Consider the following 16,579-nt stretch of genomic DNA (forward strand, 5'->3'; position numbering starts at 1 on the left):
ATCTCTCCTGTATGTTTTCCTTATTCCTCAGCTCCAACACACCTAGTTCAGTGATAAAATTATCTCTTTAAATCCTGTCAATCACTTGTTTAACAAATCAGGTGTGTTGGAGCAGCCTGCCACGCCCATCTGCACCTGCTCTCTTCACCTGTCACAGCTGCTTTAACAAGCTGCTGATGCACACCTAAACTTTGATTAAAATCTCTTGAATGGTTGCTCTGCCTTTGCCTTTGGCGGCGGGTGATAAATGTTATGAATTTAGCTGCAGGAGAGAGAAGCTGATCTTCCAGCTGCCATCACAGGGACCCAAATCTTCAACACTTCATTACGTCACAATGATGTGTTTTGGAATTTAAAAAACAAAACAAAACATCGGTTCCTGTCCAATTTTCAGATCTCTAGCACGCTTGTATTAGCGAATCATTTAGCGGTGCACAAGGTGTGTAATTAGATCTTTTTTAATCTCCTTGTTCATCTTGAATGGTGTCAAATATAGATTAAGTGCTGTCCTTTAAACGAGGCAGATTAACAAGGCTGCTCCGCAGAGAGAGACCTCGATACGACAGCAGCGTCTACGAGGTGATGAGATTCTGAAGGGTAGTACGGCTCTGACTTCCTGTCGCTGACAGACATTAGTCTGTTAATGACGCGATGCAACAATTCAAGGGCAAAATATGATCCAGTAAAATGGGCCTCAAACTGCTGAGGTCGACTCTGTTAAAATATCTCGTGAACCACTTTTATAACATTTGAACCCAGTTCAAAAGGCTGTAACTTGATCAAATTATCAATGTTAAGCTAAAGTTTGATGTGGTAGCTGAGAGTCGTGTTTAACTCATGAACAGAGCTACTTTTCTTCTTTCTGCTCCTTTTCATTTGATTATGTTGTGTGTTTTGACACGTTATTGTTTGTATTGTTTTGCTTTTTTTCCAAATGAAAAAAAATAAATAAAAATTGGCGGCCCGCGGGGCGGATGTGGCCAAAGTTCGGCCCGCCAATGGTCCATTCATGTTTATAGATCAAACCCCCAGTTTTCTACTTTAATTACTTTAAGTTCTTTTAGTTAAACATAGACATGTTTAATATCTACAGAAACATCAGAATCCTGGCTACAAGCTGGTAAAAACATTTCTATTAAAACTCAACACAATTCAAATTACAAGCAGTTGAATTGAAAACTATGAAAGTGAAAAAAAATTGGGTTAAAAATTTGGCAGGTCAGAGATGTTAAAATAATATTTGTGTCAAATTGGAGACATAATTTGTTATTTTTGTTTTTGACATTGTTTAATTATCACTATTATAGGGTTCTGTATGTTGTGTTTATGATTAAATGCAGCAAAATAAACTATTTCAAAGGTAAAAGATCTTTTTAATACTTGGTTTATTTACATAATGATTTAATTGCTGGATGTTCGGCCCCTGAGCTGTTGACCTGCAGTAACTGTGGCCCCCAGAAAAATTTATTTTAATAGCCCTGCTATAGAGAAGAAAAAATAGTTTTTACACACACACACACATACACACACAAAACGGCAGTGGGAATGCTGGGCCTTTAACAAAGAGGATCTGATTTTGTTAAGATCATCAGGTCCAACTTAGTAAAACGTCTGGTAAAAACCAGACCCTTGTCCTTCACTTTGCTTCATACGAGGGTCTGGACTCTCTGCTATAGAGAAGCGATTCTTGCTGGAGGCGTGGCCTCTGCTGAAGTTTAAAATGATTGGATTGGTTGTCCGTGACGTACATATGCGTGACAGCTCCACTGTGAAGGAGGCTAAGAAGCTAACCGGTAATCACGCGCTGTAAACAACCCTACTGAGAGGAGAAATACACCGAGCCAAACGAGACGACTGTAAATGAGAGCTGCTGCTTTGTCAGACAAGTTTCTTTTAATTTGGAAGCCTTATCAACACAGACTGGCTTCATTCTCTTCCTCCACTGCTGTATGCTAAAATATCTAGCAGACACTGTGCAGAAAATCAATGTTCTGTTCTCTGATTGGCCTGAATGAAATGCTCCCAAAGAAATCCTTGTCTATGCACTGCAAAAACTGTCCATCTAACCAGGTTTTAAAATCTTATATCAGCCAAAAAGTCTTTTTGATCTTGTTTTCAGACTGATTTACTAAACAAGAACTGATTGTGTAAGAATAATCATCTTGTTTTCAGAATGTGGAAGATTATTTGTCTTGTTAGTCTGAAAATTTGACTCAAATTAAGTCAAAKATTTCTGCCAYTGGAGTAAGAAAATTTTACTTGGTAAGATTCTTGAAATACTTGATTTAACTCATTTTTTTTCTAATTTCAAGAATCTTATCAAGTAAAAATTTCTTATTCCATTGGCAGAAAATTTGACTTAATTTGAGTCAAATTTTCAGACTAACAAGACAAATAATCTTACACATTCTGAAAACAAGATGATTATTTTTACACAATCAGTTCTTGTTTAGTAAATCAGTCTGAAAACAAGATCAAAAAGACTTTTTGGCTGATATAAGATTTTAAAACTTGGTAAGACGGACAGTTTTTGCAGTGTAAGCAACCAGAGCTTTAAGGATGAGATGATTACCGATACCAGCACGATGGATCAGTGGTTAGCATTGATGCTTCACAACAAGAAGGTCCTGTTCAACCCCTGCTTCAGTACCAGGGTCTTTCTGTGTGGAGTTTACAGATACTCCAGTTTCCATCCACAGACCAAAACAAAACCATGCATCCTTAAAAAAGAGGATTTATTAACCTGGTTAACCAAAGGTTAATAAAATAAAAACAGACGCGTATTTTCCATAAAATATGAAGTGAAGTGTTGTTCACCTGAGTTGCATCATCTAACTCTGCAAAGTTTCCAGCAGGACTTGAAATATTCACTCCAAGATGCACAGAATTAACTTCTCCACAGTGAAAGAGATACAGTTTTCACTTTGGCCTCCTGTCAGCACCGAGTCCCTTTGGAAACATGTTGCGGAGGTAAGCACAACACAGATCAAAGTTCAGTCGATGCTGAAAAACTGGGCTGCGTGGAGCCCGGGCTGTCCGTCGGAAATAATTGCGCCGCTCTGTACAGACTCTGGCTCATGGTGTAAAAAAAAAACTTTCTCAAAAGTCCAGCTCCTGCAGGGGTTTGTTTAAAACTTGATTTACTCTCTCACTCTGTGTGGTTGTTTCTCTCCTTTTTTCTCACTTTCTCTCTCGAATAACAGCATAAAAAGTTAAGTGGGCTTTAGTCTGTATTTAACCCTAAAATAATCACCTACAATGAGGTATCTAGGATATAATTTATTTAAACCCCAAATCAAATCATCTGAACTGTTGCTGTGTTTTGTTTCATCTCATCACTTTGATTTATCGTTTGTAGCTCAAATAAATTATGTCTGGATCATTTTTAAGACAGATGTGAAGTCAGATTATCAATTGTCTGAAATGATGCTAATATAAATGTAGCATTTTCCTGCATATAAATAATCATTTCTGATTAGATTTCACTTGTTCCTATGACAACGGCTCAGGAAGGAAGAAAAACCTCCACTTTGACTTCAGACTATTTTCTAAAGACTTTTGCACAGAACTTCCTTTGTGGCTCGAATTAACATCTCTTACACAAACCCCCACCAGACATCCTGACGCCTTAAGTGCTCGACACACGGGCAGCGACAAACTACAGCGATTAACGGCTGTCATCGCAGCCAGGGTGAAACCCGACACACGGGACGCGATAGCGATCGCAGCGTTGCGAATCGCGCTCTCAGATCGCTTGTCTTGACAAAATTTGATTGGTTCTTGACTCTGAAGGCAGGTGTGCATTACGGACATGTAAACTAAACAAATCTTGCGATGCTAATGATATTGAAAAACAAACACACATCAAGATACAGTTTTATGAGGAAAAACTTACCATAAACTTCACCCTGGTGCCAATAAATTCCCACAAAGCTTTTTAGTAATCACTTGGTGAAAGTGTTAGCTAACTGCAGTGTGTAGCATACTCTCCTCTCATTGGTCAGCCAATGAAACCCTCGCTGATTGGTTGTACGCTAAGCGACAGCGACAAAAGTTGAACATTTTTCAACTTTCATATGTCGCGTCGCAAGCTCACGTGTGCACGTCTACGTGTACGAGCGTGAAATTTCACATGCACTATTTTCGCCAGTCGCTTGGCTGGAGGAGGGCGAGCGATTGTCGCCTCACCGCACAGGCTCCATAGGAAATGAATGGAGAGCGAGCGACGTCGCCTCCCGTGTGTCGAACCCTTTACTGTTAACAGATAAGAATTGCCACATTCCTGTTCCGAACCCCACAAGTTCTGTTGCTTCCGTCCCCCATAAGCACAGGACTGTCTGTTGGRTCCTCTTTAAAGGGATCATAAATGACTTTAACCAGACTGTTCGGCATGACTGAGAACAAAGGACCTARATTCTTCATTAAATGTGAAAAAAGGAGAAAAGATAAAGGAATCTGTGTATCTAATGTTTTCTGTCTTATTGCAAAGAATGTCATCTAATCCATTTTTCTTACAGAAAAGAACTAAAAAGACCATAAAGGATCTAAGTTTTGCTTAGTTAACTATTCAATAGCTGTGTGTATTGTGGTGTTAATTGTTTTGATGAAATGTTTTCCTGAAGAAGATGTTTTATTCCATGATTTAATCCTTAGAAACTTTAGGGCTTGAATCTTTAATAATTAAATGTGACTCTTATTTTACTGAAGCAAGCAGATGTCGCTCCCTTTAATTAGATGCAAGATAATTAAACTAAAACACTCCCTTTTTCTTTGTCCTGAAGTAAAGTCTCCAAAACAGATTTGATTTGTTAAACTTTTCCTGTATAAGGTGTAACATTTTTATTGACCAAAAAAAATCTTGACTCCGCCCATAACAGAGGTTTTAAAAAGCTTAGCGCACTCCCAATCTCTTAGAAGACAAAGAAGGAAGAAGACAGAGAAAAAGAGTTTTTCAACATCAGAAGCCAGAAACAGTTTTCCAGAAGCTCAGCAGAGACCCTGCCTGCCGGCCCCTCCCCATGGGCTGGGCAGGATGGTGGTCCTTCTGCATCACCCGCTGGTTGAACGAACAGCCAACGTTTAAAATCGACTCAACATCTGAGTTTGATTTTATAGAAGTTAAATAAGCTAATTGTAATTCATGCGTCGTTTTTAGTTCATTTTCTCTACAAAGTTGAAATCAAATTAAGAAGTCTTGCAGCCGCCTGGGGAGGACCGGACCATGTTGTCACCAGGGAGTGACCCCCTTCTCTGACCACGGGACCAGTCGAGTTTTACAGGCAGACCACCTGACATCCAGCTTGCATGGAGAGCCCACCTGGGAGACGACCCCAGAGATGACCTTCAATCGCTGACTTCCCTCCTGGTACCCACACGGTGGAACAAAAGGGTAAAAGTGAACATTTGTTCTGGTGACAAACAGGTGCTCAGACGTTATTTGATTCTTATCTTTGTATGAGATTTGGTAAACTAAATAATTTTTCTCCCTAATTTAACTAGGACCCCCTTAGTTAAATCCTCAGCTAAAAGCAAAACTCACCTCACCTCACTCCAAGCCTCAAACTCACCTCTCAGTGTTTATTTTATTTGTTGGTTTGTTTGTTTGTTCACTTGTGATTGCAAACTCTGCCAGTTTTACCTGGTTCAACATGTCATCACTCCATCACCATAGTTGTAAATACATTTAATCTGTAAATAAATGGCCCGTGGAGAACGTGCCAACATAAGTTAATGTCACTTTTGTGTCTTGATAAAGTATTAGTGGTTCTGATAAGGACAAGGACTCATCAAATCATTTTGGGTACATTTATTGTGAGACTGATTACAATAAAGTTACAGGTTTTCGTCTCTTTCCTGGGTTTTTGATCAAATTAAGAGCGTGGTGCCTCGAGGTCAGATAATTTGCGTATTTAAATAATTCACAAATTATCCATTTTAGAATATACCCCAAACCCCTACATAAATTAAAAAGGAAATGTCACCTCGTTGGTAATTTGTGTTTCTCAGCTGACAGTTAATGGTGATTGAGTTGCACCATGTTGCTGACATCAGCAGTTTATTTATTCCTCCAGACGACCGTGAAGTGACTTTCCTGATTTCGGTTTCTGTCTCTCTCCTCGAACAACTCTCAGTTCTGTTATTGCAATCCCCCCTGGAAGTGTAAAGGCAACTCAATCCCAGGAAAGAAGTTATATATTTAATACAGACTCCGTGCGGAGAAGATGGTATTAGCAGGATAACAAAGCAAGAAGGAAGGTGATAATGAGAACTGGGACAAAAATGGCAGAAACCGAGAAAAGGTTCATACATTTTAATTTTTTTAACATGGGTTTGCTGCTGACTTTTGGAATAGAAAAGCAATGCTGAAGGATGTTAAAGGAACGCTGGGAAACAAAATATTTTTAGCTCATTGATGGTATGGCTGTTTAACCACAAAATGAATAAAAAAAAAAACTGCCATTCCTTGCAGAAATGCATATCACCCGCTGCCTCATGCCATAGATTAAAGCTAAAATCTGAAGCTGAGAAGTGGGAAAGTTGTAGCTATTTTGCTTAACAAATGAAAATAATGTTATGAGCAATCTTAAATAATTTAATGTGCTTAAATTGTATCGAATGACTGCACAATATTCTTTAAATTGTTGATTATCTGTCACTAAACTGAACTGACCTCCAAACCAAAGGTTTATTTTCTAGAAGTTTCTTTAAACTTCCTCATTAAATATGTTGTTGTCACAGTGTCGACAGGGCCGGCCCTAGCCAGTTTGGCACACTAGATAGGATTTCAGGCGGTGCCCCTTGTGCAATTTCCTAAATCTCACTGCCAATTTCCATACATTCATATATATTCATTCATATATATTTAGAAACAATGTTGCATAATTAAAATATTTAACAATATAGTTAATTTGAAACAAAATACCAGAAATCTACATACCTGCAGGTGTTTGCTGACAGTAAAGAGGAACACCTGTTCATGTTAACGAGCAGCTGTGGAGTGAAACAGCTCTAGGAGGGTTCGGGGTTAATACTCCCCTGGGAAATAATGAATAAATAAATGTGAGCCATCATATCGAAACGAGGATTAAGTCAAATTTGGTCAAAATGACCAAATTACATTTTCAGATTCTTGTCTTTAAAAGCTACATTTTCATACCTGGATCATTCTGATATCATAATTAAATCCATATATATGACTTAATTTGTCTTGTTGGTTACAATAATACATAAATATTTGGTCTGAATCCTAATTTTATGTCATTTTAATGATGGATTTTTGATGTCATTATGAAGAGGAAACTTCAAATTATATTTGAATATTGAGATTTCCCAGCTGAAAAGAAATAAAACTTTGCTAACTCACAGGGAAAATCTTAAAAATTTAAGGTGTGTTTGCTCAAAATCAGTTTTTTTGTTGCTACTGCTCAAAAAAAGTGCTTCAAAATTTTGTTTTATGATTATATTTCAGGAGTTCATTCAAATGATACATTAATAAGGTTTTTATTCATTACATTTTGACAAAATGCAAGTTTTGTTAACATTTTCGTCAAAACACTATATTTGCCTATTTCTCAATGTACCACATTTAGACTTAATCCTTGTTTCGATGTGATGGGTCACAAATAAAAATCAACCCCCACTTGTGGTGCCCCCTAGATAGATGGCACGATTAGCATTTGCCTATGCTGCCTATGCCTGCCCTGCTGTAGGACCAAACCGGTTACATTTATCATGTTTTATCTCAGTCTTTGAAAATCATTTGACAGTTTAAATCTTGCAGTGTGAACCAAGCATTACCTCACCAAATTTTAGGTCAATATTTGTAAAATTGACGGTGTTGTAGACACATTAAAAACAACAACAACAACAATAAACACCATTGTCCTGATGCATCTCAGTAATCCAGGTAAAAAATCAAAAAGAAAAAAATAGTATAGGTCTTCTGGACGGGTTCTTCTCTAATGAAACGTTTCGTCTCTCCTCCAAGAGACTTCTTCAGTCTGAGAGTTTCAGGCAAAATTCAGGCTTTTAAGCCCTGCCTCCATGTGACTGATACTCACATCACATGGCTATCGTTGACACCTAATTAATACCTATTGTTAACAGGGGGTGGAGTGATACTGGCAATAGTTGCGCTGTAGGAGGGGGACAACTGAAAATGGAGGCCTCCACCTCTGTTTAATGATGGACGGTCTTTCTTCACAAAAATGGCTTCTTTTACTCCTCTCTCAAACCAACGTTCCTCTCTATCAAGAATGAGAACATCCTCATCTCTGAAAGAGTGACCGCTGGCCTGTAAATGAGTGAAAACTGCAGAGTTCTGGCCATTAGATGTAGCTCGTCTGTGTTGGGACATTCTTTTGAACAGGTGACCTTCAGGTGAAACCTTCAGGTGAAAATGAAGACCCCAAACCAGTGGTTATTCCGTATGTTGTGGGTGTTTCAGAGAAACTGAGACGTTTATTTTCTAAACATGATGTCCCAGTGGCTTTCAAACCCCAAAACACATTATGGCAAAGGCTGGTTCACCCCAAAGATCCGGTGCCCCGGCACAAACAGAGCAACGTTGTATATGCTGTTAAGTGCCAGGAGGACTGCGACCAGTTATACATCGGGGAAACAAAGCAGCCACTGTTCAAAAGAATGTCCCAACACAGACGAGCTACGTCTAATGGCCAGAACTCTGCAGTTTTCACTCATTTACAGGCCAGCGGTCACTCTTTCAGAGATGAGGATGTTCTCATTCTTGATAGAGAGGAACGTTGGTTTGAGAGAGGAGTAAAAGAAGCCATTTTTGTGAAGAAGGACCGTCCATCATTAAACAGAGGTGGAGGCCTCCGTTTTCAGTTGTCCCCCTCCTACAGCGCGGCTATTGCCAGTATCACTCCACCCCCTGTTAACAATAGGTGTTAATTAGGTGTCAACGATAGCCATGTGATGTGAGTATCAGTCACATGGAGGCAGGGCTTAAAAGCCTGAATTTAGCCTGAAACTTTCAGACTGAAGAAGTCTCTTGGAGGAGAGACGAAACGTTTCATTAGAGAAGAACCCGTCCAGAGGACCTATACAATTTTTTTTCCTTTTGAATAAACACCATTGTTTGCGTTTTGGCATCAGGTGATAAATGTGGAGAAAAAAAACATCATATATACTTTTTTATATTTTTATTAAAACATTGTCCTCCAACATGTAAAGAATGTACATACTGTAATGATAATAATAATAATAATAATAATAATAATAATAATAATAATAATAATAAACTGAGAAACATTATTTTTGTTCTATACTTTTTTTAAATTATTTGCCAATTTTCCTTTGAGCTCTGCACCTCAAGGCTTGAAACACTTTAGGTGGAATGTACAGTACAGACAACAAAAACTCCTCTTTAAACAATGGTTTTGTCTCGTTTATGACGTCCACATTTAGTTTTATTCATTTGAAGATTAGAACACCAATCAAGCGCTCGCTTGTGTTCCAAAACCGCTGTAAATAACAGAAACCCCCCCGGTGCATTTGAGCAGACATCCTCAGCAGATTCACATCCCTGCACAGACACACACACCATGAAACCCTTGCTGGGATAATTGCTGTGGATGGTATAGTTGTGCACCGCTGCGTTCACAGGGGGCTGAGATTGTAAAGCTTCACACTGACCACAGCAGCAGCTTTTCACGCAGCTCCCCTCTCAGCAGAACGGATCATAAAAGCCACCAAGCTCGCTCCGGACAACGCAGCGCGAGCATCAGGACTGACTTTTTGTTGCCCTCTGCTCCTCCTCCTCCATCACCGCTCCACGCTGAGTGGTATGTCCTTTTGCTGCTGGGATTCAAAAGAAAATGCCACAGTTGCACTGTAAAAATGTGACATTTAAGAAAGGAAGAAAAAATAAAAGAAATAAACAGGAGCGGCTCACTGAGGGGGAACCAGCTGTCCAACCTCACAACAAAATGCCACGGGGCTGCACAGCTTGGAGATGGTTTCTTAATAAAGTTTGAACTTTTGAAAACATGTGAAACAATTAAAAACACAACAGCACATTTAAAAAAAAAACACGGTTCACACGCTGCGCTTAGAGTCACTGAGTTTTCTGAAAGGCAGCTGATGCTAAAAATCTCTTTTTGTGGTTTCACAGCAGTTTGTCTGAGCGTGACATCCTGTCGCGCAGCCGATGTCTTTATTTCCCGACCTCTCGGCCCGTCTCCAGCGCTGGCAGTCATGTGTCGATGACGTCCTGAGCTGGTGAAGGTTCGTGTGGCAAACTGGTGGCGTTGGGCAGCGCCTGCGTGTGGCTCACCGAGTTCTGCTGCAGCTCCAGCGCCATGGCGTTCTGCGGGTGAGGGAACTCCTTCACCTGCTTGCGGTACTCCAGGAAGGTGGACGCCTTGGTGGCGATGGCCACCACGTTCTTGCCCACGAAGATGGTGGAGACGCGGCTGTCCTGGAACAGCACCATGTTCACGCCACGGATGAGGATGGTGACCACGTTGATGGTGACCAGGCTCAGGACCGGGTACAGCATCATCTTCTGGGGGGACATGTGCTCGCCCTGCATGCTGATTTCACTGAGCGACACGCAGGGCAGGATGAGCAGCAGGATGTAGCAGTAGAAGAACATCAGGCCTTCGGCCCAGATGGGCAGGCCTGTCCGCTGCGGCTCCCATAGATTGGCTTGGATGTCCAGCAGGTCCAGCAGGTCCAGCGCCACCCAGAACAGACGGCTCCTCATGTCCTCCTTCTTCCGGAAAGTTCTAACGTATTCCATGCTATCCAGAGCCACGAGGATCAAATACAAACCCGGCACGCACACCGACAACAGTAACGTCAAAGCTTTCCGCGCCACCGTCTCCAGACTCTTCCTGTCGGCCTTGCAGTTCTGGAAGACGAAGTAGAGTTTGATCTCCAGGACGAAGATGTACAGGAACCACAGGATCATGGCGTAGCCTCGCCGAGCGGTGCGCACCTCGGCGCCGACCCACACCGCCACGTACCGCAGGACGATTAAGAAGCAGACGTCCCCCACCAGCACTATGATGCACACGCCGATCTTCCTGGGACCCTGGTTCTGCTCCACCAGGTAGGCGTCCATGAAGGCCATGCTGGTCATGATGACGATGGTGGTCAGGCACACGTGGCGTTTGTCTGGGGGCGGCAACACCATGGTGAGGGCACCCTCGGGGGGTGGGGGGTTTAAATCTTTCAAAGTTAGACGGGGATTTAAAGTGCCGTGACGGATTTCATGTGCAACGTTCCAACCGAAGCGGGTCTCAAATTAAACGTGCGCCCTCGGTTTCGTCTCGGTAAATCCCACGGAGGGCGGCGTGCTGCTGGTTTCTCTCAGGCTGCGCGAAAACTCGAGCGTCATCTCGTCGCTCAGCGCACTTCCATCGATCCGGCCCCGCCTCTTCGCAGCCGCTACGTTAGGGGGCGGAGCTCTGCACCCAACACACCATGATTGTAACACACACACGGCTCTAACTGATGGGTGGTGGGATGGTGGGACAGAGTGGGGAATGTGAGGGGGGCTTTATTTTGGGAAAGAAGCGGAGCGACACGTTTAGAAGGAACCCCTCTCCAGATCCTCCTGCGGCGCGTGTGTCTCCGTCCAGACCTGCGGTGTGTGCGCAGGGAAACGGAGAAGAGAAGGGGGAGGAGTCTGCAGTGGCCAGAGCCCCCCAGCCGCCATAAATCAAGGAGACAGCAGGTCAGCGGCCCGCGAGGCCTCGCGTCTGACGCCGGCTTCCCCGGGGGGAGGCTCTAGCTCCGGGCCGACGATCCATCCTTCCCCCTCTCCCGCTCGCCACGTGTCTCTTCTCCACAGCCTGGAGGAGGGAGAAATAAACAGGGAAAGGAGGAGGGGTGGGGGGAAGAAAGAGGAGGGAGGGTTGGAGGAGGCAGAGGAGGAGAAAGAAACCTGTCAGCACTACTGGGCCATATAACAGTCTCATTGCCAACGGCCCATATATGAGGAGCAAAGTAATGTGTCAGCTCGGCTCTGAACCGGGCCTGTTTCACTATTAATGGGACAGAACAGATTGCAGACATGACACTGGTGTCATGTGACATCTGGATCCTCCCCGCCTGAGTTAATATATTCAGGGTAATGCACTGCAGTTTAATTTTGGCTCTTAAACGAATAGAGGACTTATTACAAAAATCTGTAGGAACCAATTTTGAACTCTCATACAACTACTCCGCCCCTGTATTACTTGGCAGTAAAATGAGATAAACGACAGCCAAGTGTTCATTTCCTGCACATGTTTTTAGTTGGTCTTGGGCCGTTTCCAGACTGAATATAAAAATCCATGATTGCAGTACGTATGAAATAGATTTCATACGGAAGGATTACAAGGCGTTGTTATGAGGGCTGGTTTTTACGACGCACCGGCTGCAGGAAACTCATTTCCTTGTTTAAATTCTTCAAAATGAATACGGTGAAAGACGGTTTCAGCTTTTGTGAAAGTTAGACTTTTCTTTTTACGTTTCAAGGTGTTTCTCTTTTGACCTCTTTAGTCCTGCAGCTGATGTGCTTCTTGAAGCGCGTGGATCTGAAGAGGCTAGCGGACGCTTCTACAAACAAAAAGTGGACAGATGACAAGCGCTTTACTGCCCAGCAGGAGTCCACCTCTTGGGTGTTGCTCTCATCCATGAATAACAGCAGCGTGGGTAAGAATTACCAACTAAAAAAAGGGGTTAAAAATGAAATGTTAACTGAACAGAAACGTCTCCTCATGTTGGAGTTTTAGCAGGAACCAGAACCTTTCTGCTCTGTGTTCTGTCTGCTCCCACTGTCACCGAACCCTTCAGGCTGAACAGTTACAAATCACATTAGTGTTTCTGTCAGTTCGCCTTCAAATCAAGATATGACTGCAGCTCACAGAAAAGCTCTGGCAGTGGTCCTATAGTCTGGCTGAGGCAAGTTACTTGGAGAAGTTCAGCGAGAGGCGCAGCTAAATATTCTCCCACTCTACGAGAAGAAGAGCAATTAGGATCATTTAGTTAATGCACTGGCCTAGATAGACTGATTTTAAATGTAATATTCAAACCAATTCATTTCTCGCACTCTTTAGAGTTTCCTGCTGTAACCCAGATAAATGGAGTTCTAAGTTAATGAGTGTCTGCATCCATGAAAATGTTATTTAAAGAAAGTTGAGTCGGTCCTCTGAGTTCTTCTTTGTGGAAAAATGTTTCGTCTCTTCTCCAAAAGACTTCTTCAGTCTAAGGCAGGGCTGCCCAAACATTTTCCCCGAGGGGGCCAAAATGAAAATCTATCCAGAGCTGTGGGCCAAATGCAGTAATATAATACATGAAATACAAATACTTTTGTAAGTAAACTCCTTTATTTTTAATGATTATGCTATGCAATGGCCCTCTTTATTTTTAGTCTGTGCACTTGGAGAAAGTCTGCAATACACTCAAATAGCAAAGGCTCATGGGACATTTCATAAATTGATAACATATGAGTTTTTGTGGCCTTATAAAGTGTGCAAATCTACATGTGGGGTTAAATCTGATCTAAATATTTCTTGTCATTCCATGTGTCATGTTTAATCCTATTAAATCAAAGATAAAGTCAGCACCATGAAGGAAAACTACCTTCACTACAGCCCTTTTATATAATCATTTGACCAATGGAAATACTGTGTTTCTACATAGGATAACAGGTTACAACCTTGTAACTTTGGCAACTGTTGGTGGGCCAAATCAAATGGCTTGGCAGGCCAAATTTGGCCCACGGGCCCCACTTTGGGCTCCTCTGGTCTAAGGTGTTACAGGACTGCTTTAAGGCTGAGTTTACCTGTAACTTCTCTGACTTATAAGTCTCTTGAGGAAGAGACAAAACATTTTAAAAAAGAACCCATCCAGAGGTTCAACTCAACTTTTATTTTAACATAAGCTGCGTTTCCATTGTAAATGTGAGCAAAACTTTGTCGATATTCTGTTAATGTCGAAAAATACAGTTTGGCAACTGGGGTGTTTCCATTAAGTAAGAAATGCTATTAAAGTCACGTGGATACGTTTGTTCTCATGATAAGTCATTACAAACATGGCAGCGATGGATGTAAACACATAGCATGTTGCTACCACGACACTAGCGCTTATCATCAGAGGAGACGTCGGCGTCTTTTATCGAGGCTTTCCAGAGACAAGTCCCTACTTGGGAGCGGCTACGTATGCTGTGTTTTTGGGAAATTGTAGTCGGTGAGTTTACTATTTTATACTACTTCTGTGATATTACTACTACTTCTACTTCCTGTTATCTTCTTTGTCATCTTTTTTTGCCAGTAGAAACAGCTGGTTGTTGATCATGTGACTCCCGTGATGCAAAAAAAGTGTTTCCATTGCAGTTTTGCAAAAAACACCAATTTCGATACAACCGAAAAACCACCTCATCCTAGAGCAAAAACGTTGTCGAAAAACGTAATTTTTTTCTAAATTAACGGTTTCCATTTACTGAAACTGTCTGCTGAGCTTCAACATTAGTTCTTACTTAGTGAAGCTCTTTTCAGATTCAAAATACCTTTGAGGAAATGTATTTTCAGATGCCAAGTAAACTGTATCATAGCGCACGCGCAAACCCTGAAGCACTGAAAGGGACGTGTCAGAAGCAGAAGGAGGTTCTTAAAGAGACAGAGGCCAATTTCAAGGCGTTTAGAAGAGGAAGTGATGAGAAGATAAGTTTATTTTCTATTTAAACATAAAAACAGCATTTTAATAACAACTAAAGGTGACATAGATACTTTATTATGGTATAGTATTTAAATATATGCCTGAAAAACACATAATACAGGCCCTTTGAAGGCCATCTCAACAGAAACACAGTATGCCACGAAATTCGAGATCCAATATTTTTGTTCCTAAACGGTCTAAGCAGGCCCTTTAGCTTTTCTCTATAGAAGCTGAGATCGGCTGCGACTGCGGTAAATAAAATCTTGACAAACTCCCACTTCTCTGCTTCAGCCACAGCTGCACAAACACAACCTAAAGGCAGATCTAACGTCTAAAGACCTCGGGCTATTACTGTTTGCATTTTGACGTTTTTCAGCCTGAAATGGTTCCTAAAGTTGTCAAAATGTACCGTACCATCTCTGCATCAGACCAGGCTGAATATGTTGAATCTACTTTGACTCAAACCACAAAAGGTTTCTCTCAGTGGAAATGTAGATGTCTGCCCCACTGAACTTAATCTCTTTAAGCCCTAAAATGTTTAAATTTATTGAAATTCATCATTTTTTGCTTATTTTATTTTATTTTTTTGCTCTACAGGCACGCAGCCAATAATATGTTACTCCACGCGAACCTTTGAGAAACTCTGTTTCACCTCCCGTCCCTGAAAACGTAGCTCCTCACCACAAGCCCACAAGATTGGATTGATTTCTCAGGTTTGCACAAACCCCTGACAACTTGAGTCTGTAATTTAGAGAGTGTCACTGATGGACCGCAGGTCTCAGGTGGAATTGCTCAACGTTTCACATACTTGTTAGAAAGATTAAGAACTGCAACTTACCAAAGACGATCTTTAAATTGACTCGACGTTAAGTTTGTCTGATGAAAAGCATGGGAGCGCTGCAGCCGCTGATGTTTACTGTCGCTCCCTGTGGCCGCTGATCGAACCGGGGAGTCAGTAAGGACCTGGAGTACAGCAGAACAAACAGAAAACTGCTTTTTAAAAAGAAAAATAGTTTTATTATGTGAATGTGAAGTGGGAGAGCTCCGAATTCTAAGACTTACTGTAGCTAAACAGTGAGTAAAACTCTTATTTTTACTTTTAGTAGTATTTCTGTCACATTCAGTCAGTAGTACATGTAGTACTTTTCCGTGTTTATCAGAAGACGTGTTAAAACACTGTTTCTATGCATGAAATACCAGGTAGAGCTTAGGCATTATTTGTCAGCAGTGCTCAGCCGTAGCAACGGGACGAGGAACTTGACCTTTTCTGTTTAGTCAAAGTTAAACACGAAACATAAAAATTGGCCCTGCGATAAAGCCTCATAACAAATTTGTCCTGTGTCTTTCTGCACAGCTTTAAAGGGATCCATGATTAGTTGTAACATTAGACTTTATTTGATAAACATCTATTTTAACTGTAAAATAAAGACTGTAAAAATACTGTAGAATGTTCAGTTTTTAGTATTTCACGGACGGAGCCATTTTATTTCCACACAAAGCATTCTGGGTAAACGATGACGTGGATAGGTCCTCGGTGTGAGGCTGCTAGCGAGCTATATCCACCCTGAAGGTTAATCTTGGACAATATCTGATGATCGACTCTTTTAAATGAAACCAGAGAGCGTTGACAGAGAGGAGAAGGTAGAAATGACTCAGTCTGGAACTGAAGATATAATTACTCAAGTAAGATACCCAAAAATTCTACTTGAGTACAGTAACAAAGTATTTCTACTTAGTTACTGTACAACTCTGCCCTGTGTATTTCAATGGGCAGTCATCATCAGAACAGACGCTTCACTAAAAACTAACAGGCAGATAAACAAAACTAATGGGCCTCCTGTAAGAACATGTTCGTATTCTTCTCCTAAATTTCTCTTACTTTTGTTCGTACAAAGGGTTCGTACGAACA

At 41.4% G+C, this 16,579-nt stretch overlaps 1 protein-coding gene across 1 annotated transcript; it reads right to left on the bottom strand.

Annotated features, from left to right (window-relative positions):
- Positions 1–9,242: 9,242 nt before the first annotated feature.
- LOC106527395 (transmembrane protein 121) lies at positions 9,243–15,633 on the bottom strand (the record flags this gene model as incomplete). Its single annotated transcript, XM_014022265.1, is given in 2 exon segments — positions 9,243–11,822; positions 15,509–15,633. A coding segment is annotated over 1 exon segment (945 nt). The 3' UTR covers positions 9,243–10,216.
- Positions 15,634–16,579: the final 946 nt, after the last annotated feature.

This window comes from Austrofundulus limnaeus, unplaced genomic scaffold (assembly GCF_001266775.1).
Source record: "Austrofundulus limnaeus strain Quisiro unplaced genomic scaffold, Austrofundulus_limnaeus-1.0 Scaffold321, whole genome shotgun sequence".
Lineage (NCBI taxonomy): Eukaryota > Metazoa > Chordata > Actinopteri > Cyprinodontiformes > Rivulidae > Austrofundulus > Austrofundulus limnaeus.